General features: G+C 54.9%; 7 protein-coding genes across 7 annotated transcripts; 4 read left to right on the forward strand and 3 right to left on the reverse strand.

Annotated features, from left to right (window-relative positions):
- Nucleotides 1-831: 831 nt before the first annotated feature.
- On the forward strand, nucleotides 832-1,602 carry C8A04DRAFT_23983 (Tim17/Tim22/Tim23/Pmp24 family-domain-containing protein; the record flags this gene model as incomplete). The annotated part of the gene is made up of 3 exons (XM_062778910.1): nucleotides 832-942; nucleotides 1,027-1,122; nucleotides 1,231-1,602. 3 exons carry the CDS (start codon nucleotides 832-834, stop codon nucleotides 1,600-1,602), a joined length of 579 nt encoding a protein of 192 aa, XP_062641558.1.
- A 325-nt stretch (nucleotides 1,603-1,927) lies between these two features.
- On the reverse strand, nucleotides 1,928-3,459 carry C8A04DRAFT_33678 (glycoside hydrolase; the record flags this gene model as incomplete). Its single annotated transcript, XM_062782558.1, has 6 exons — nucleotides 1,928-2,025; nucleotides 2,104-2,600; nucleotides 2,712-2,911; nucleotides 2,979-3,025; nucleotides 3,093-3,146; nucleotides 3,204-3,459. The coding sequence occupies 6 exons, from the start codon at nucleotides 3,457-3,459 to the stop codon at nucleotides 1,928-1,930; spliced, it is 1,152 nt and encodes a 383-aa protein (XP_062641559.1).
- A 1,059-nt stretch (nucleotides 3,460-4,518) lies between these two features.
- On the reverse strand, nucleotides 4,519-6,571 carry C8A04DRAFT_8648 (SKIP/SNW domain-containing protein; the record flags this gene model as incomplete). The annotated part of the gene is made up of 5 exons (XM_062785192.1): nucleotides 4,519-5,519; nucleotides 5,579-5,636; nucleotides 5,698-5,765; nucleotides 5,847-6,351; nucleotides 6,431-6,571. The coding sequence occupies 5 exons, from the start codon at nucleotides 6,569-6,571 to the stop codon at nucleotides 4,519-4,521; spliced, it is 1,773 nt and encodes a 590-aa protein (XP_062641560.1).
- A 594-nt stretch (nucleotides 6,572-7,165) lies between these two features.
- On the reverse strand, nucleotides 7,166-7,955 carry C8A04DRAFT_23986 (emp24/gp25L/p24 family/GOLD-domain-containing protein; the record flags this gene model as incomplete). Its single annotated transcript, XM_062778911.1, has 3 exons — nucleotides 7,166-7,456; nucleotides 7,542-7,730; nucleotides 7,800-7,955. 3 exons carry the CDS (start codon nucleotides 7,953-7,955, stop codon nucleotides 7,166-7,168), a joined length of 636 nt encoding a protein of 211 aa, XP_062641561.1.
- A 762-nt stretch (nucleotides 7,956-8,717) lies between these two features.
- C8A04DRAFT_8626 (PhoD-like phosphatase-domain-containing protein) lies at nucleotides 8,718-13,391 on the forward strand (the record flags this gene model as incomplete). The annotated part of the gene is made up of 10 exons (XM_062785183.1): nucleotides 8,718-8,795; nucleotides 8,870-8,881; nucleotides 8,949-10,430; nucleotides 10,455-10,585; nucleotides 10,661-10,834; nucleotides 11,919-12,140; nucleotides 12,283-12,379; nucleotides 12,458-13,085; nucleotides 13,157-13,228; nucleotides 13,312-13,391. The coding sequence occupies 10 exons, from the start codon at nucleotides 8,718-8,720 to the stop codon at nucleotides 13,389-13,391; spliced, it is 2,976 nt and encodes a 991-aa protein (XP_062641562.1).
- A 1,581-nt stretch (nucleotides 13,392-14,972) lies between these two features.
- Nucleotides 14,973-16,018, forward strand: C8A04DRAFT_23989 (uncharacterized protein; the record flags this gene model as incomplete). The annotated part of the gene is made up of 3 exons (XM_062778912.1): nucleotides 14,973-15,222; nucleotides 15,315-15,834; nucleotides 15,904-16,018. 3 exons carry the CDS (start codon nucleotides 14,973-14,975, stop codon nucleotides 16,016-16,018), a joined length of 885 nt encoding a protein of 294 aa, XP_062641563.1.
- A 1,190-nt stretch (nucleotides 16,019-17,208) lies between these two features.
- On the forward strand, nucleotides 17,209-19,111 carry C8A04DRAFT_23990 (Metallo-dependent phosphatase-like protein; the record flags this gene model as incomplete). The annotated part of the gene is made up of 4 exons (XM_062778913.1): nucleotides 17,209-17,386; nucleotides 17,458-18,047; nucleotides 18,107-19,029; nucleotides 19,096-19,111. 4 exons carry the CDS (start codon nucleotides 17,209-17,211, stop codon nucleotides 19,109-19,111), a joined length of 1,707 nt encoding a protein of 568 aa, XP_062641564.1.
- Between the last annotated feature and the right edge of the window lie 1,316 nt (nucleotides 19,112-20,427).

Genomic DNA, 20,427 nt, shown 5'->3' on the forward strand with positions numbered 1-20,427 from the left:
GGGTTCTTTGGTTCTTTCCGCGGGTTGCTCGTTACGTACAAGAGGAGCGGTGTTAGGCTGTGTATGGTCTCAAGACTAGGGATGGAAGGTGATGATGGATGGTACGCATAAGAAGAGCAGTAGCGTTAGTCTGGGGCGGGATCAAAGCAAGAATTGGTTTCGAGGTTTGGTTCAGCTGAAGGACCATATATTGGTGACAAACTTATCAATCTTTCTCACGGCGTGCCGTTTAGGCCATGCCTACGGACCTTAGGCACCCAGTGTACATTTATTATCAAGATTCCGGCCCCCCTAAGCGGTCTCTTCTCCGGTAACGTTAACAACGTTAACTCTATTGAAAGGCACTCCATGAATGGAACTCTACGTAAATTACGATACTGGTCATGAACAGGTGTATTGGGTGTGTAATTTACGTCCATTACAAGCAACGGGGCGGTGGCGGCTGGCAAAACCCGCCCCCACGGCCGATAAGGAACTTTTTGCTGGAGGGGCGGCCCTTGTTCCGCCGATAACTAACTCACTCGACTTGAGCCGAAACTCGAAACCAAAACCACCCCGACCTTCCCCGCCACCCGTTAACTTGTTTGTATTTCCTCTCGTTCGAACGCGCCGACGGGAAACCGGGTCTTACGGAGGGCGGTAGAGAGACCATATTCGTTCACTCTTTCTCTCTCTTCGTTGTGGTGGGTTTGCGATTGTTTTGCGCGCGACGTAGCCCCCTCGGACAAGACGACCAGCGAGCGAACTGAAAATTTGAACGGTCGATTTCACGAGGCATAGAAGGGAGGGAACAAACGCTAGAGGAAGAATAAGAAAGAAAAAGAAGAAGCCATGAACTTCCCTGGGACCGGCGGTAATGGGTTCGGGGGGCTTGGCTCTCTGGGAGGCGCCGGGGGTTCGACGCCGCCGGGGTATAACCCGAATGATCCCAATGTGAAGTGGGTGAGTTAAACTGCTCCTCATTGTGCCCCTACCTTTACTCTGTTGATTTGTTGGAGAAGGAGACTGACGTTGCCTGTGGGCTAGCTTACGAATGCGATGGAGTCGTGCTATGCGAAGACGGTGATGAGTGGTGTTATGGGGTTTGGGCTGGGTGGGTTGTTTGGGATGTTTATGGCCTCGGTTCGTTCCCTTACCTTGTTATTCTTTCTCCGTGTTTCTGGCTCGCCTTCCTTGGGGTTAGTGTTGAATTATGGGACTAACGCGCGAGGGCTTCTTCTCAAACAATAGATGGCATACGACACACCCTTCCACACCCCCGGCGCCCCCGGCGCACCAGGCGCCGCCGGATCCGCCAACACAATCGCATCGCTACCGCTGCGCAAACAACTCGCGCACGGGTTCAAGGACATGGGCAACCGGTCGTGGAGCACAGCCAAGAACTTTGGCGCGGTGGGCGCGCTGTTCAGCGGGATTGAGTGTGGCATTGAGGGTCTGCGGGCGAAGAATGATATGGCAAATGGGGTTGCGGCTGGGTGTTTGACGGGGGGGATTTTGGCGCGGAATGGAGGGCCACAGGCGGCGGCTGTGGGGTGTGCGGGTTTCGCGGCGTTTAGTGCGGCGATTGATGCGTGGATGCGGATGCCGAAGGATGAGGATTGAAGTTGAGTAGGTGCCAGATGAGCGGGGATTTGGGGGGGGTTCGGGGACGGTGTATTATATATGTGTTTGGCTTAGGTGTGTTTGCTTCTGACTGGGCGGATGGGCAAGCTGTAGACGGGATTCCTGGTTTGTGGCATCTATGGCAACGGCGTTCAGGGGCTTGTTTACATAGAGATGGGGACAGGGTTAGGGGGGCTGGAAACATCTAGCGGAATGGATGGATGTATAGAGGATTTTGACGATGGACGTCACGGTATGATACGATACACTCCGCTTAATTATGTGGAATTTTCTCAGTACGCAACAGGTCTGAAGGTTTCTTGTATCATCTAGCCTGGTACACTTCAAACGCACCAAACTCCCAGAAAGCATCCTTAAAGGCTGATGGGTTGTTGGCAACATAATCGGTGCATTTCGAGGTGCCTGTCTAAAGTCAGTATCTCGACCCCCCTCAAAAAAGAAAACAATAAATAGCGAGAAGAGTAGAAAAGGAGCACTCACTACACCCCGAATCCTCCCACACAGCCTCGGTAAGATACCCACACAAATCAATATTAACCACAATACTCTGATTCCGAAAGTGACTCCCCACATCACAATTCGTCGCAGGGAAATCAGCCAACGGCTGGCCCCAAACACTCGGATCAGGCGTCTTCCCGGCCGGCACCGCCGTGATCCCACCACTACTCTTCCCACCACTCCGAGGAAACACCCACACCCGGATCCCCTCCACCCGCCACTCCAGCGCGACCACTCCGCCGCCCGCGGCATTAAAGTCTGGTCCGTATGTGGCAGGAGGGCCGGTCACGATGCAACCCGTGTTAGCGTTGGTGGTGTTGTGACAGTCGCCCTGGCCTGCGGTGCCGGCCATCTCGCGGCGGATGTTGGTCATGTCGCAGGAGTCGGTGGTGTGCAGTGCTACGAGGTTGGTGCCGGAGGTGGCTTGGTTGACGGATTCCATGAGGTCGATTTCGCCGTTGGTTGGCCAGTTGTTGGGGCTGGGGGGTATGTTAGGCTTTTAAATTTTAAAGGGGAGGGGTATTCGAGCATATGAAGATAGGGGGCGAAGAGAGAACCAAACAACAAGAATCGGGGGTGACGGTACGCACTCAGTCAACCAAAGGGCAGGCCATGTGGCACACCCGTAAGGGGTGTGTTTGACATCGAAGAGGAAAAGCCCCGGGCCGTATTGAGTCTTGGACTCGAGGCGGACGGAAAAGCGCCCGGTGGATGCGTCGGGGTCGGAGCCGGGCCCGACTGTCGTGTCGACGCGAATGATGGCGGAGGATTCCGAAGCGTGGGTGAGGTTCTGGGTGTGTTAGATGGGTGGCTGCCCAGAGTAAGGGGTGAAGGAGGCTAAGTCGAGTCGAACTTACGTATTGTGCGGCATACGCTGCGTCGACGTAGTGGACAAAGCCGGCGGCTACAAATAACTTGTTAACCTAACTCTCATCATGCTATCTTGGTGGTAGGGCGGTTGCAGTACGAACCTGGATCCCAGGTATTAAAGTAGGTGAATTTGTCAAAAAAGGAAACCCCAGAATCTGTGTCGAGTTAGCCTTTTCTGTGTCTAATCTCGACTGGGACATCAGCCAGCTTACAGGTGTCAACCAAGGTGTAGTTGAGCTTCGAGTAGTCGGGATATCTTGAGTCGACGCTGTTATTAGCACTATTATTTTGCGACGCCTTGACACCAACGACCGCCCCAACGATGGCCACCACGATCAGAATCACCACCGTCACCATGATGAGCCATCCTCTCCTCGTCCAGTTTCGAGGGTTCCAACGGGACGGTTGCGGCGGGTGAGAATAAGGCCCGATCTCACGGTTAGAGACCGTGGCAGCGCTGTCCTTCATCGCAGAGCGAGAAAAGGGGTATCGGCCGGTCGAAACAACAACTAAACAACAGAAAAGCAGATATCAAAAGATCACGGCGTATTCACAACTGTGGGTTGTCTACAACCAGAATTAAAAAGATCCAGCAAAGTTCCACCAAAAGACATCATCCGAGGGTCATCTCGTATTCATATCAATGCACACGCGGCCACTTATACCCGCCCGCACATACATGCACTGCCCCCATACTTTCTTTGAGACCTCTGCCCTGCAGGACGGACGGACAATCAATCCACTGCAGGAACCAGAAAAAAAAAGGCTACGGCCCCCAATTCTTTCCCCCCTCATGCTTGACTCACCCGCTGGCCAAGAACACCACGCGGCATCCATCGTGGGATTGTGCGGGAAACGGAACCAAGAACCCGGTTTTGCCGTCCACACCTTACAGTCCGCAGCGTAACCGAGTCGTATCGGGCCGGGAAAGGCGTGACCAAATCTGAAAAGAGGGTCGTAACGAGCGGTTTTATTCCTTTTTTTCTCATCCCATTTTGTCCTCTTCCCTCTGTTATTTTATTCCTTTAAACTTCCTACCCATCTGTCCGCGGGGAACCTGCTCTCTCACCTCGCTAATGTTGCACAAGGTCCCTGCGTTGTATTTATTTAGGATTTCCCACCACCCCATGTGGACTCTAGACCGGTCTGTTCGAGAAAACGGACCAACCAAACGATTTACCTAAAAGAGGGAACATCCGCCGTTGGATCCGGATACATCGGCGGGGAGCTAGGTAACCGGGGAATACGCTTATCGGTTAGCGAAACACGCTCGGGGCGGGAGATAGAACGGGAATTTCGGCGTTTAGGTTAATGGGTCATTGGTTGGTTTCTATCTAACCTGAGGGGCTTGTGCTGCCGGCGAGGGTGGTCTCAAGATATTTGTAGGCGAGCGGAAGAAGGATGGTGTTGGGTTCGTGTGATTAACTTGTGGGATTGGGATTGGTTTGGGTTTCTCACTCTCCATCTCATTCTCCCCCTAACCTGATTTATCTACCCCCGCAAACACCTATATCACACACACCCCAACTACTCATCATCATCATCATCATCAACCCGGCTCCTCTTAGACTGCCTCACACCCTCCTCCTGTAACCCATACCCCCTCTTCGCCCCCGACGAAGACGACGCACCACCCCTAGCCGTCGCAGTCTCCTGCTGCACCTCCGACAAGAACTTATCCACATTAAACGGATCCGCCGTCCCCGAGTCCTTCTCAAACTGCACCGGCCCTTCCCGCTTCTCAGCCTCCTCCGTACCCTTGAACGTGCCCCGGCCCAGCGCCTCGCCGAACCGGCTACCCTTCTGGATCCGCGCCATCTCCTGGTCGCCGGCCCCTTCCTCATCATCGTCCTCGGCGTTGGCCCGCGGGTGGTAGATGCTGCTGATGGCGTCTTGCGCGGCAAAGAGCGGTTTGTCGTAGGGGTTGTCCTCGTTGAATCCGCTGGCGAAGCCGCTGGACTGGTTGAACAGCCGGGAGTCGTACATGCCCTCGGACGACTGTGTCGGCTTGGCCAGGCCGAGCGCGATTTTCTCGGAGATGTCGCGGTCCATCTCGCGCGCCATCACCTGCGCCCGGCGTTCGGCGCCCATGCGTGACTGCCGCAGTTTGCGTTCTTCGTCGCGGAGCTTGTCCTTGCGTGCTGCGCGGCGCTCTCGCTCGGAGCTGTCGGAGTCGGAGCCGGAGTCGGATCCGCTGTATGAGTAGGATCGGGACCGAGACCGGGACCCCGATCGTCGCCTGCTGCCACCACCACCGCCACCTGTCCTTTCGGCGCGTGCCTGTTGAGCAAGTTGTCGGAGATGGTCCTCCTTTTCTGCCCGCTCCTTCTCTGCTAACCGCTGCTGCATCATGGCGCGCTGCCGGACCTCCTCTCTTGCGTGCCGATCCGCCATGAAGATAGCTTCGGAAAGCTGGGCAAACTTGTCGTTGATCTGAACATCTTGTAGACCGCGCCCGTCGGCCGCTACCCTCTTGTCGAGCGGGATAGTGAAACCCTTGGAGTTCTTCCACATTGACACCGGTGGTGCTGTGAACAAGTTAGCGGATGCTGTAATTCCCCATGATACAAGATAGGTGTTGACTTACGGATGCGCCACGCTTCTTGGTCCTCCGCAGTAAGTTTCCTTGGTGGGGAGTGCATGACCTGCACCAGAATTAGCACATGTCTTTTCTTGCACCTGCATGAAACAGCCAGATAGACGTACCGGTGGGGGAGGAGTAGGCGGTCCTCTCGGGATCTTCTTATGCTTAAACTTGGGCGGTTCCATTGGATCTGTACATCAGTTAGCCGAGCGGTCCTGTTATCAAACATCTCCCCCCAAATGTCATGGAGCAACTAGGGCAAACCACTCACCCCTCTGCCTCTCCACAATCTTCATAATCCTATCCTGCTTCTTCGAATTATCCCCCATCTGCGCCGACGGCGTGTACCTCACAAACGTCGGATCCCGCCGTCCGCCTGCATTCACATTCTTCGGCTTCTGCGCCGCCAGCGCACCACTAACCAGCGAAGCCAGCGCATTCTTCGTCCGTTCCGCCGTCTCAGCCACCTCTTGCTCGCTCGGGCGCGACAAGTCCAAGTCACCCGCCTCGGCGCGTTGCCGCAGCGGGATCAGGTCCTTAAACGACGCGTGGATGATGCGGTCGCTGCTGTGGCCCTGCCGCGCGATGGCGCCGTAGTCCACTTTGCCGTCGCCGTCAACTTGGACTACGAGGGCGTTGGATTTGGACGAGCCGTCTTGCTTGCCCCAGGGGTATTGGGCTACGGGGATCTCGGGGAACGCGCCGCCATCGCCAAAGTCTTCGGGGGCTCGAGGGCGCCAACCTGATCGGTTGGGGTATGGAGGTGGGCCGGCTCTCTGTAGGAAAAGTTGGTTAGTGCTTCTGGAGTTACTCGAAAAATGAAGTAAAAAGTGAAGAGGCTGCAGAGTCACGAACCTTGACCACGATTTGGGTCTCGTCGATTTGACCAGCGGCGACAATCCGCGGGCCGCGTTGTTGCGTCCGTTGTTCTTCGTATTCTGAATTGTGCTGAGGCTTCGGGAGGGCCCGTGCCAGGCCTGATGCTATTGAAGCCATCGCTGCTCGTCGGTTGTGTTGGGTTGTGGTTGTTGCAGTTTGGAGATGGTTGTTCACGGTTTCCCGGTGGGGACTTAGCGCCTGGTCTGGAAAAGTTGTAGGCGACCTCCCAGAGCACCGTCACGCAGTTGGCTGGCGTACCATGGCGCGACAGGGGTGGCCTGGGCGGCCCCAGAATTATTGGCTTATCGGGGCGTATGCACGCAGACGACGTATGGGCCTCGACGTGCTGAATCTGGCAATGATACCCCTGAGCAATGCTGGGTTATGGGGGAGATCGAGAATGCTAGCGAGACAAGCAAGAATAATTATAAACGTAGAGCAACATACAGCGTCGGGCACAGAAAAGTTAATTTTCCAGTCTAACGCACCTACAGATCAGTTACGACGCCAGAATCAACAAAGACGCTCCCCGGACCATCCGTCGTGAACCCATGAGCCATCCATAACGCATAATGATACATAAATTCTTCATGCAACACATGCCCAGCTCTCGCCAAAAAGATTACGCCCAGCCAACCCAAAGACAGTCACATCATAGCAGTAGTATCCTCCACTCCATGCGCCCGCTAACTTTTCCTCCCCCTTTCTCCTTCATACGTAACCCTTCCGCGCGCCCTGGAAGAAGAACCGGACGATAAAGACCTGCAGAGCGCCCATGCAGACGACCAGCGCGATCTGGATCAAGCTGAAGTTGACGATCCTCCCTTCTGTGCTGCGCACCGTGCTGAAGTTGCGGTTCTCGCGCGTGCGGAAGTATTTCTGGTTGCGGGTGATGGTCGACATCTGGCCCGAGATCTTGAACAATGATTCCTCCAGGCTGGAGGTCTGTTCCGGGGAGGCGCCCTGCTTCGAGGGGAGGCTGACGCGGGCTTCGTTCTCGACCTGTTATCGGGTGATGGGTTAGTCTTGTGGGGAGCGAACGCTGCGCGATATCATAGCCATTGGGGTTGGTTTGGGTGGTGCTTACCGAAATCTCAAAGTCGACAAACTTCTCCGTGTAGGTGCTCATCTCGTTGTTGAAGCAGAACTTGTACTCACCCGCCTCCTGCGCCGTAAAGACAAAGTCGCCCTGCCGTTCCTTCTCACCGTCCATGATGTATTTGTCGTTAGGTCCGGTCACGCGATAGTTGATGTCGAACGAGCCACCAGATTGCACCTTGAAGTAAAGCTAGTCAGCATCACACTTCCCCTCACTCAACTACCCCGTAGTAATCGGATAGCATACTGCGAAGTAAAAGGCAATCTTCTCGTTGCTCTTCTGCGTCGCCGTGTAGAAGCATGCTTCCTCGTTCGCGTTGATCTTGTATGTCAGGGCGGTGGCAGCCGCCTGGGTAGCGGCCAGCAGGCCCCAGAGGCCGCACGACAAGAGCGGTAGTTGCATCGTGCGCAGTGGTGTGGGATTGTTTCGGCCGGGTGGTCGGTCAATCGGGCGGGCGGGAATGAAATGGAGGGTTGTTCGTAGTCTGGAAGTTCTTCAGGGACAAGCTCGCCAAGTGTCGCGACGACGGCGACCCATCAAAAGCCACGGATCCAATGCTGAAGAGCCAAGCATCCACCCGCTGGCCTCAGGGGCCCCACTGTAATTTTCAGCGGAACAACAGCGGCCCCGGCCACTCGATTTCCGTCCTCCTCAGCCCGGGTGGCCTGTGCTGCGGGATCGGGAGGAAAAGGCCCCCCTGAGCTTGCCGGACGGCTGGCCCACACCAGCTCTTTTTCCTTACCATCGCGTCCAGTTTGCGCTGCTGGGATTCGCCAACCTTCGAGTCGGATACCTTTCCGACCAGTGACATCAGTGACTTCGAAACAAAGTGCCGGGTTGCGTCAGGACCGACGAGGCTGGTTCGCTGGATTGCTCCGGTGTCCCTTTGGCAGCTAAGCTTAGCCTGCGTCTCGACAAATAAAAAAAATCTAGCTGTGTTGTGCATCTCGGCTTCTTCAATAGACTTTACACACGTTTTAATTGCCATTTGCATCTTGCGGGCTGGGCCTGTTACAACCTGACGTTTTACGACGAAACGATCTCGATACCCAAGCCCAACAATACGGAATACCTTAACATGATCCTTTAATGACCACCTCGCCCAAACTCACTTTTCCAAACATTGTGTTTGTGCTGTGCCTCGACAAAGTCGAGATCGCGCGCATGGCCATCACGGAGACAAAAGTCGCAACCGCGGCCTCCATTGGCCTGCGGCTGCTCAGCTACTTCTTCCTACGATGGGTAAGTTTTAATCTTTTAAGGGGTGAAATGAGATGAAGTGAACAAAAATGGCCTAATAATTTCTCAAAATTTAGGCATTACTTCCTGTGAGTACCCGCTTGCACATGCAAGCGCCGAATCTATGGCCAAGCTTCTTGAACTAACAACGAGGAGATTATGCCCGCTTTGGTTTTCACCCTTTTCGCGGTCTACCTTCCCGCATTCATCTCAGGCTACCGCAAGGAGCCCCAGTATAACGTGGTCGACGAGGTCGATGTTACGGTCAAGGAAACCGTCGTCGATGGCGAAGGTGCTTCCCAAACAAATAACGGCGAGGTTGCCGTCAACGGCGACAAGGACGTCGTCGCCGAGGATGTCACCATCAAGGAGACTATCTCTATCAAGGACCGGCCGCTCAACTTCTGGAAGACCCTGTTGACGGGAGCACCGAACCCGCGCAGCCTGGCGCTTTCTCTTGCTACGCTTCTGGTCAATGGCCTCTGTGTTGGCATGGTCGCTGACCGCCTTTTCCGTGATCGCTCATACCCAAGCCAAGACCTGTCCTTTGTGAGGGTTGGGTACGTCTCTGAGAATGAGGCCAGGCTGGTGATCCGTGAGCCTGATCAGTCCAAGATGCCCGTCACCGTCGAGGTTCACCTCAAGGACCCCCACCCGCCCTTTGACAACCCGCTGTGGCAGGACGCCGGTGGAATCAAGTGGACAACCAACGAGACCGACTACACCGGCGTCCTGTCCATCCCCCTGCGCCACTCCAAGAAGCGCACCTATGAATGGCGCACCTCCAACAACCACTCGGGCGAGTTCACAACGCCCCCGCCCGTGGGACAGGCCGAGGACACCAACTACGGCCCATTCACATTCCTGTCCACCTCCTGCATCGTCCCGCGTCTCCCTTACAACCCCCTGGACCACCCGCTTTCGATCCCGGGGTTCAAGCACCTTGCCAAAGTCCTCCCCTCGCTGAACGCACAGTTCATGCTCTTCCTCGGCGACTTCATCTACGCCGACGTCCCGCGGTACTGGGACAAATCCGTCGACTACTACCGCGAGAAATACCGCCAGGTCTACGCCTCCCCAGACTGGCCAGCCGTCGGCCAAAACCTCAGCTGGATCCACGTGCTCGACGACCACGAGATCGCCAACGACTGGTCCGCGAACCAAACCGGCGTCTACCACACCGCGGTCGACCCGTACCACCACTACCAGGCCGCAGCCAACCCGCCGCCGGCCAAGAAAGCAGGCGGCTTCAAGGCCCGCGCCGCCAACACCACCTACTTTGAGTTCACCCAGGGCCCGGCCAGCTTCTTCCTCCTCGACACCCGCTCCTACCGCTCCCCGAACAAGCTCCCGGCCCACGAGGAGAGCAAGACCATGCTGGGCGAGGAACAGCTTGCCGATTTCCTCGCCTGGCTGCGGCGCCCGGAGCCCCGCGGTGTGAAGTGGAAGATTGTCGCTTCCTCGGTGCCGTTCACCAAGAACTGGCGGGTCAACACCCAGGATACCTGGGGTGGGTTCCTCGAGGAGCGTGCCGTGCTGCTGCAAGCCATGTGGGACGTGGCTAACCGCGGGATTGGTGTTGTTGTGCTGTCCGGTGATCGTCACGAGTTTGCTGCGACCAAGTTCCCGCCGCCGTCGGTTGCTGTGGAGGGGGAGGAAGAGGAGAAGTCGCAGGAGACGGCGGCGGTGCACGAAACGGCGGCGGTGTGGGAGTTCTCGGTCAGCCCGCTGAGCCAGTTCTACTCGCCGATTCCGACGTATCGGCAGACGGATGACCAGGATGTTATGGTGAAGTGAGTCACCCCCTTTATTTTCGCTCTCTCTCTCCCTCTTTTTCTTTGCTAAGAAGATAAACTAACGTTGTACAGGTACATCAATAAGGGCAACTCCAAGTTCGGGGCTATTACCATTGAGAACTTGGAGGGCGGGCAGGAGAGTAGTCTCAAGTACCGGTTGTATATTGACGGCGAGGAAGTTTGGAATACGGTTATCCTGTCGCCGCCGGTCGCCGATGGTGGCAAGTCCGGCTCGTTCTGGGATAAGTTCAAGATTGGTGGATAGGCGTCTAATAGTTGTTGATGTAGAGAAGTAGTGGAAAATGTTGGTTAGAGGGTCGGGTTTCTGGTACTAAATCTAGGTGTGAAGATCTAGGTGCAATCATCTCGTGGTTTGGAGTTACTGCTGGTTTACATAAATTGACAGGAATATTATGTTTCTTCAGTTCCCACCTATTTCCCTAGTGTCCTTAGAACCAGCTTCGTTGCGTTCGAGATGCAAGACGAAAGGGGCACCTTCTGCCGAGGTTGCTTGTTGCTCTGCAGTTCTTGGCGTGCAGCTGCGGGGGAGATCTTCTGCAGTGGCCGTTCGTCCACAAATAAACCCTCGGCTGCAGGGACTTTGGCTTTAACATGCAGCATCAAGTCACCTGCAGCTTGTAGCTCGAAGCTGCACGAACAGGAAGTCAGCAAATCCCCCAAATCAAGCCAAATTTTATAAACAGGTTTGTGAACGCTAGCGGTTAGGTATCCCCAACACTGCAATGTTGGCTTCAAAAGCTGGCCCGATGCGGAACGTGGGACTCCTCCGGGTCTTGCGGCCGGTTGTGGCTCAACCTTGTGCTGTCACAGGGTGAGTACAGTTTACCTCTAGCTCTCAGTTCTAGATAGATCGATGGATGTATCCCACCAGTTATCTACAGCCTTAGAGATGTCAATTTTTGCTTTATGACAGATTGTTACATTCTAGAGGCTGATGATGATAACAGACACGCCCGGTCCCACTCAACTTCTCAAACCACCCCATCGAGGAGGCAATTACCATGGAAAGACGCCAAGACGCCGCAGAAACCAGCGTCTCTGGAGTCAGTCGACTGGCGGAGCGTCATTGGCAAGGGCTCGGATGGTTTGGTGGTTAACATGCCCCAAGCACTAAAAGCCAACTCTAGGCCCCGCTCAACACCTCGTCGCCAGAGTTTGTAAGACACATGTTGGACGGTTTTGTTATATGCCCGCTGACTTCTACAGGCCGTATATTTGGTTACGGTGAGTCTTCCCAGACCTTCCGAGCTGGCCCATACCTGTCACTTGAAGCGTTAGGTTGCTGAATCAGGCTGGACAATGTATAGAGACAACTGTCGCTGCTCGACTTGTGTCGACCCCAACACAGAGCAACGGAGCCTCGACATCTTCCAGGTACGCAGTGGGTTCCGCTCTCCATGATGTTGCAGCCTGCCCCGTTTCATCGTGGATTTTCTAACAGTGATGACAGATACCTTCTGATATTTCTGCTGTCGAGCAACGAGCAGATCCTAGCGGAGTTCACATCAAGTGTTAGTTTTGTCGTTCGTTCGTGATCAGAGACAGAGGGTCTTAGATGATGTGTACTGACGGCACATAGGGACGGATGGGCACGAGAGTTCCTATCGTTGGGACTTCATTGAGAATTATATCTACAAGAATCGCCAGGACCGGAGTTTGCGACTTAAGCAGAGCCTGTGGGACAACGAGATAGCCGGGGCACCGCCGGTAGTCCAGTACACGGACGTGCTGGAGAAGGAGTCTGGGGTCGCTGAGTTAACCAGCAAGACGGTATGTTGCGGCCCTTCTTCCTGGCGAGCTTCTTGATGTTTTTGTCATCATGGAAAGAATCCTGACTTGTTAGGACAGCTCCAATACGGCTTTTGCATCGTCCAAGACACACCGCACCAAACCCCCGACGCCACACAGAAGCTCCTCGAGCGCATCGCCTTCATTCGGGAAACGCACTATGGCGGCTTTTACGATTTCGAGCCCGACTTGGCCAAGGCCGACACAGCTTACACCAACCAGGCCTTGCCACTCCACACGGACACCACCTATTTCAGCGATCCTGTCGGCGTACAGGCGCTGCACATTTTGCACCACCTCAACGAGGACGGAACCCCCGCGCTCGAAGGGGGCGAGACAGTACTCGTGGATGGTTTCAAGGCGGCATCTGCTCTGGACGAAAAGTCGTACAAAGTGCTGCGAATGATCCGGCTCCCGTTCCATGCTAGTGGCAACGAGGGCATCACCATCGGGCCGGACGGGCTGTATTCGGTGTTGGAGGGCGAGCCCGGGGAAAGCTCGAGGGGCCCGTTATGGAGGGTGCGGTGGAACAATACCGATAGAGGGGTGGTGCCATTCCTCACCAAGAGGAAACCGGGTGAAACGTACTCCGTCCAGGACTGGTATGCGGCGGCTGCGGAGTACAACCGGATTGTCAACAACCCAAGCTTTCAATATCGGTTTCGTCTCCAGCCTGGGCAGGTGTTGTGTGAGTAAACCCCTACGGAGGGCCTCTTGAACTATGACTTGTCCTTGATCTCGAGGTTAACTCCCATTTAGTCTTTGACAATTGGCGAGTGCTCCATAGCCGGACAGCATTTTCGGGTTCTCGGAGAGTCTGTGGAGGATACTGTAAGTGATATCCAGATGAAATCCCGTGGCGATTGTCTTGTATGTTGGCGATTGGTTGATACTGACATTGCCCTTCCAACTAGTAAACCGGGATGATTTCATCTCACGATTCACCAACACCAACTGGTCCCGGGAGGAAGCATTGAAGAGGGTCAGGGGGTAGGGTCAACCGGCCGCAGCGTCGATGGGGGTGACTGAAGACAAAATCCTAGTTGATTAGCAATGACGGGGCTTAACGGCTGCAGGTCTTTCTTCCCAATAACCCCCTAGGTAGTGGAGAAAGGAGCGTTCGCTACCTATCTAACTGCTGTGCTCCGGTCACCCTATTAACGGCCCTGAACTGCATTCTGATCCAACACTGGACATACCGCATTTCGCATTCGTGTTAACGGTCTCACCGAGCGGAGTGAGCGGGGCTATGCGGGTACAAAACCACCACGTTTCTGGCCTTGTGCTTCCACGGCTTCGTCTCCAGAAACTTGTGACCCTGAGGGTCCTCCGAGTAAATGCCCGTGCCCCACTATACCCCGCCGATAGACCGATGCATTCGGAAGGAGTTGTTATCGTCTCGGGGGAGTCTGGAGCGAGTGTTTCCCTCCCGCCACGCGTTCTTGTCCTCCACTCTGGCGTGAGACGGTTGAGGGAAACGCGGACTGCCCCAATGTGGTAGTAAACCGCCAAGCCGCGCCATACACAGGGCGGCATTGCAAAAGTAAACACCTACCTAGTAACTGGATACAACGGACATACCTCTTCAAGATGCCACTTAGCATAAGTTTTTCCACTTTTGCTATCCACCTGCCCACTCCTTGCTGCATTTTATCACTCACTGGTAGGTACCTAACCAACTAACCACACCTACTTATTCTCCCACAGTATAGGTAGCGTCCCCTGTGTTTTCCCGAATATCTGCCATGAAACTCACCAGTCCGCCTCTTTACCCCTCGGCTGACCGGGCTTGACGCCGAAAGTCGCGCGGCCCGGCTGAGAACCCCACTACAACTAGTCCCACTGATGTCATCAGGTTGCATATTCGCTGCGGAATGGAGGGGCACTAAACAGGCTCGACAGGCACCCTTTCCTCCATCTGTCCTCTTCCCGTTTTGTTGTTGGCCGAGGTGAGTGGCCTGCAGCGCGCGTGTCCGACGCAAACCAATTTTTAATTTTTTTTTGATCTTGCTTCCTTCCATCTCTTTGCCGCAGAAAGGCAAACTTGGAACCAAAGCTGGCCACCGGTTGGCTCGGCTACTCGGCTGGTCCTGTACCTGGCAATCAGTCCGCCGCTTGAGCCGCTCAATCCGCTTTACCGCCCTATCCCCGTAGTATCCCGGACTTCGTTTGTAGATCGTTTAAGCGGAGGGGGGGTGCGCAGTTGCCCGGGGCCCCTCCCCCGCGGCGTTTTTTTATGACGGGCCGGGCTCGGGGCCACCGAGGCGGGGCGTGAATTGATGCAGTGCTGTTTCTCATAAAAAGATATAGATCGAGCGTTTCCGTCCTTGTTTTCCCTCTCCCTTCTTCTTCTAGTTCTCCTTGTATCGTTGACTCCTGCGTGAATCCGTAGTGCTTCTTTTTTGACGTATTTCATACCTTCGTTATCCTCCTCACATAGTGTCGTATGAGCATCTGCGGCTGTTTAAGTCGAGCGTCATCTTGTCTCATTTATCATTGGGACAACTCCTTTAAAACGACTCATACTCTTTAAAGGAATATACTCTCTTCGACCCCTTACCATCCATCCGTAAACATGGCCGACATGCAAGGCGGAAAGTTCACCCACGACGCCACGACGGCGCCCAACACGGACCGCGTGCTGCCCCTCTTCTCCCTCAAGGGCAAGACGGCCATTGTGTCGGGTGCCAGCTCCGGCAACATCGGTGTGGGCATCGCCCAGGCGTTCGCTGAGGCCGGTGCCAATGTTGCCATCTGGTACAACACGAGGAAAGAGGCCGCCGAACAGGCCGCGGCGGGTATCGCGAAGGAGTACGGCGTCAAGTGTAAGTTTCCGCCCCACGCTCATATATGGTGAAGTCTACCGTTGTCGTTTCTCCATATGCTTACAAGAGGCCCTTTTGCTTTTGAATTCTAGGCCAAGCCTACCAAGTCGACGTCGTTTCCCCCGCCGAATGCAAAGCCACCATCGATTCAATCGTGCGGTCCTTCAACGGCCGGCTCGATATCTTCGTCGCCAACTCCGGCGTTGCCTGGACGGCCGGCCCCATGCTGGACGGACCCCTGGACATGTACTCTAAGGTGGTCCAAACAAACCTGGACGGTACCTACTACAGCGCACGCGCGGCGGGCGAGGTCTTCCGCCGGCAGAAGCAGGAGGGCACTGATATCGAGGGCCGCCCGCTCGACCCGCCTTTTAAGACGGGCAGCTTCATCGCGACCGCTAGCATGAGCGGACACATCGTCAACGTGCCACAACTGCAGGCCTCGTACAACGCCAGCAAGGCCGCGGTCATCCATCTGTGCAAGAGCTTGGCGGTCGAGTGGGTTAGCTTCGCGAGGGCCAACACTGTTAGCCCGGGTTACATCATTACTAGCATCTCCGAGTTTTGCGACGCTGACACCAAGCAGGCGTGGAAGGACAAGATCCCTATGGGGTAAGCTTCTGCGCTCCTCTTCTTCCCTTTCTCGTTTATGATTTCGCGATTGCTGACGCCCTGTAATAGTCGTGAGGGCGAGGTGGGTGAGCTGAAGGGAGCGTATCTCTATCTGGCGTCGGATGCGTCGTCGTACACCACAGGGACGGATATCGCGGTCGACGGCGGGTACTCGGCGCCATAGAACCGAGTCGTTGGGAGTCGGGTGAACGCCACTTGCTGTTACATTTTGGGATACCAGAACGGTGTGGTTGTTATTGACTGCGACCTTTGGAATGCGTTGTTGGGATAGACGGGAAGCTGCCAGGGATAGTTAGCGGCCCAGATGAGCAATGATGAATGGTTTCACGAACAACGCCTTTAACGTATTTTATTTCGGTAACTCAACCCTAACCCTGCTAAACTCATTGTTGAGAAATGGAACACCGCCAACCACCACCCGCGGAAGATTTCCCAGCCGCACAAGCTGAATCAATTTTCAAGGTGGGCGCCGTGGCTCCAGGGCTTTTCTGTAACGTACCATCCGTCCCGTGTCTCATGGTCTAGACCCTGGCTTCGGCCACGACGCCCTGAATCGCCCTGTCAGCACCACTCCGGTATCCGTACTGTGTAAGTTATTGCCAAAGGTCGTAATAATTACGCCCTCCTCGTCTGATGTACGCAATACAGGCATCGCGGTAATCCGTGTGTGATATGCAGGACAATGTCATTCTTCATCACTCTCACGCAACATGCATCGAACAATATATGATTATGAAAATATGCATAATTTAGAGTTAAATGTGTCATGACTCAAACACTAATTCCCAACGAGAGGGACGTGTTGCACATACAGTACACAACTGAAAGTTTGCCGTTCGACCCCACGTGCCCTGTAATTTACCAGCCAATTACTACCTTTTGACGCTGCGAACTGGTGAAACATCCCAAGTACCCCTCCCCGCTCATCCCACCCAGCTTTCTGGAGCTCAGCATCCCGACTTAGGTTGCCTTGCAAAGGTTTGCCTTCCCGACCCTCGGCCGCCCAACCCTCAGCCCTACCCGTTTTGCTTGTCTCTGCCCCCCCGCCACGGCCGATTTCCAATAGTATTACGACCCGTGAGCGGCCCATATCGTTGAGCGACGCGACCACCCAATATTAGCGGTTGTGGCCGAAGACCTTCCATCGCCCATTTTCGCTCAGTGCGGGACACAGCAGACAAGTCCATCGTTCACCATCGGCAAACCAATCAAAGGGCCAACCACCTGTGTGCCTGCCAACTACGTACCGGCCACCCGCCGAAGGATTCCCCCTTTCGCTCCCGCAACACCTCGCCGAGTCCCGGGAGAAAATCAATAATTCCAAAAAATCACAACAAACACACAAACGACAACATGGATTCCGAGGAGGTCACTGTGGTCGTCTCGCCCGACGAGCGCCACGCCAAGGAGCTCCAGGTCGATAATGCCATCCGCGCGATACAGCACAAGAAGCCTCTGCCCGAGATCGACTTCACCATCCACACCATGGAGGACGGGACGCAGGTCAGCACCATGGAACGGGTTTGCAAAGGTATGAATGACCCCATCGACAAGTGCGCAAGGCTGAGATTGAGACTGACCATGTTCCCCTTACCCACACAGACGTGCAAGCGCCCGCCATGTACAAACCCACCGACGAGCAGTTCTTCGAGGATGAGACCCAGCAGAAGCCCAATATCCAGTTCCTCAAGCAGCACTTCTATCGGGAGGGCCGTTTGACGGATGAACAGGCGCTATGGATTCTGAGGAAGGGAACCGAGCTTTTGCGCGCCGAGCCCAACCTGCTCGAGATGGATGCGCCCATCACGGTGTGCGGCGACGTCCACGGCCAATACTACGATTTGATGAAGCTGTTCGAAGTGGGCGGCGACCCGGCCGAAACGAGGTATCTTTTCTTGGGCGACTACGTCGACCGCGGCTACTTCAGCATTGAGTGCGTGCTATACCTGTGGGCGCTTAAGATCCACTACCCCAAGACCCTCTGGCTCTTGCGCGGCAACCACGAGTGCCGTCACTTGACCGACTATTTCACGTTCAAGCTGGAATGCAAGCACAAGTATTCCGAAGCCATCTACGAGGCCTGCATGGAGTCGTTCTGTTGCCTGCCGCTGGCGGCGGTCATGAACAAGCAGTTCTTGTGTATCCATGGCGGTCTCAGCCCCGAGCTTCACACTCTCGACGACCTCAGAAATGTTTGTATCCCTTCCTCCAGTACAAACCTCGTGGCGCCCGCGGCTGACATTCAAAACAGATTGATAGGTTCCGCGAACCCCCAACCCAGGGATTAATGTGTGATATCCTTTGGGCCGACCCCTTGGAGGATTTCGGCCAGGAAAAGACAACCGACTACTTCTTGCACAACCACGTGCGTGGGTGTTCGTACTTCTTCTCCTACCCTGCCGCCTGCCACTTTCTCGAGAAAAACAACCTGCTCTCGATTATCCGCGCCCACGAGGCTCAGGATGCCGGGTACCGCATGTACCGTAAGACGCGTACAACGGGATTCCCCAGTGTCATGACCATCTTTTCCGCGCCCAACTACCTCGACGTGTACAACAACAAGGCTGCTGTGCTCAAGTATGAGAACAACGTCATGAACATCCGCCAGTTCAACTGCACTCCGCACCCGTATTGGCTCCCTAACTTCATGGACGTCTTCACTTGGTCACTGCCTTTCGTCTGTGAGAAGATCACCGACATGCTCATCGGCATCCTGAGCACGTGCTCCGAGGAGGAGCTCCGGGAGGACTCCTCGGCAACCTCGCCCGGCCCGATCTCGCCGTCGCTGCCGTCCGCCGGTAGCGGGGTTAGAGAAGACCCGGAGTCAATCGAGTTCAAGCGACGCGCCCTTAAGAACAAGATCCTCGCCATCGGCCGGTTGTCCCGTGTGTTCCAGGTGCTTCGTGAGGAGTCGGAGCGCGTCACGGAGCTCAAGACAGCGACGGGCGGTCGTCTGCCCGCTGGCACTCTTATGCTCGGCGCTGAGGGTATTAAGAACGCCATCAACACCTTCGAAGATGCCCGCAAGGTCGATCTGCAGAACGAACGGCTGCCGCCTAGCTCGGAGGAAGTGCAGAAGCAACATTCCGAGGAGCGTAGCCAGGCCCTGGAACGGGCTGCGCGTGAGGCCGAGCAGGATAAGAAGTTGCAGTCGCTGTCGAGGCGGTTGAGCACGTAAGTTTTCATCGGACCCTATCCTCCATCCTGATAGTGTAATACAGCTAACATACAATGCCTTAGTGACCGGAAACGGTAATGGGAGAGTCGTGCATGCGGAGCCTTCCTTAGCTTGATTTCCGAACACCGTCGAATACATCGATTTACAGAAAGTTTGGAGACGCGCTTCAGGGAAGATATGTACGTTGGAGAACGAGTGCGGATGATGGATGTTGTTGATGATAACGGATGATAATGATGATGATTATCATGATATCTACTGCGGCGGCGGTTGCACTCTACGCCCAAGGGAATATTCCGCAATTTTAAGGGCACGGCGAATGGAACGGAACGGAACCAAACCGGAGCACCAAGGACTGGGGGCTTCACGTCAATGTTTCCATTCTTTGGGTTTTATTACCGTCCCTTGAATACACCACCCTTAGCATGCCACATCTACAAAAGGACACCATCATTAGCCGGCTTTTGAGTACGCCTTGGTGGGATTAGGCATGAGTGAGGGGAGATTGGGCGGAAGTAGTCGTCGCCGTGGGGTAAGGAAGCGGTATTGGTGAAAGGGGTTTGTGGTCCGTGGGAACAACGGTCCGGAAAGAGCGGGATTATATATGGCCAGCTATCTTCTTCTATCGTCTCGTCTTTGGTCTTCTCTTCGTCTGATTTTGGCAACGGTTATAATGGCAATACACGCCCGACTAAGGGTCTTGGTCCGTGGTGAATATACTCGGCCGACCGCCGTTTTGGTCCTTGCTTGATTTGCCGAACACATCCTGGGTTATGAGCTGATCCGTTTCTGTATGATTGTAGCGGGGGATAAAATCTCATGTTGTTTGAGCGTCCTGCTGCCCGGTGGTGAGAGGGTGAGTTGGAATTTCAGTCTGAGTTCGAGGTGAGAGCATATTGGGCTTAGCAAAATCTTCGGGTACGAGATAGGCACAAATTACTTTCGTGGCACCACTCCAGGCCAGGACCGCCTATGGTCACCGTCGTTGAAGCATCTCCCTGAGTCGCCGCTATACGCTGAACTTAGGGGCTCGTCCTGGCAACAACACACTCGGCAGATTCTAGCTTTCACCAACCAACATTGGTCCCAGAGAAGCGACATGCATGCTGATTCTGAACCTTCACTCAATTGCTTGAACCCTCAACATGGATATGTAACACACGACGGTCAGGCACCCCGGATGATGCAAATAAACATCCCATTCCCTAAATGCTGCAATACCGGGGTGTGCCTTTTTCACTACCCCAAGGAACCAACCAGGACTCCGGGACCTAGCACTCATAGCTGACGTCGCTCTGACCGTCTGATCCATTGCCATTGGGTTCACTATCCGGTTTTCCCATCGTAACCGAAAATGCCAAATCGCTAGCCTTTGAATTTAACCGTAACCGCGT

Source organism: Dichotomopilus funicola (genome assembly GCF_033296635.1).
Source record: "Dichotomopilus funicola strain CBS 141.50 unplaced genomic scaffold C8A04scaffold_1, whole genome shotgun sequence".
In the NCBI taxonomy this organism is placed as follows: domain Eukaryota; kingdom Fungi; phylum Ascomycota; class Sordariomycetes; order Sordariales; family Chaetomiaceae; genus Dichotomopilus; species Dichotomopilus funicola.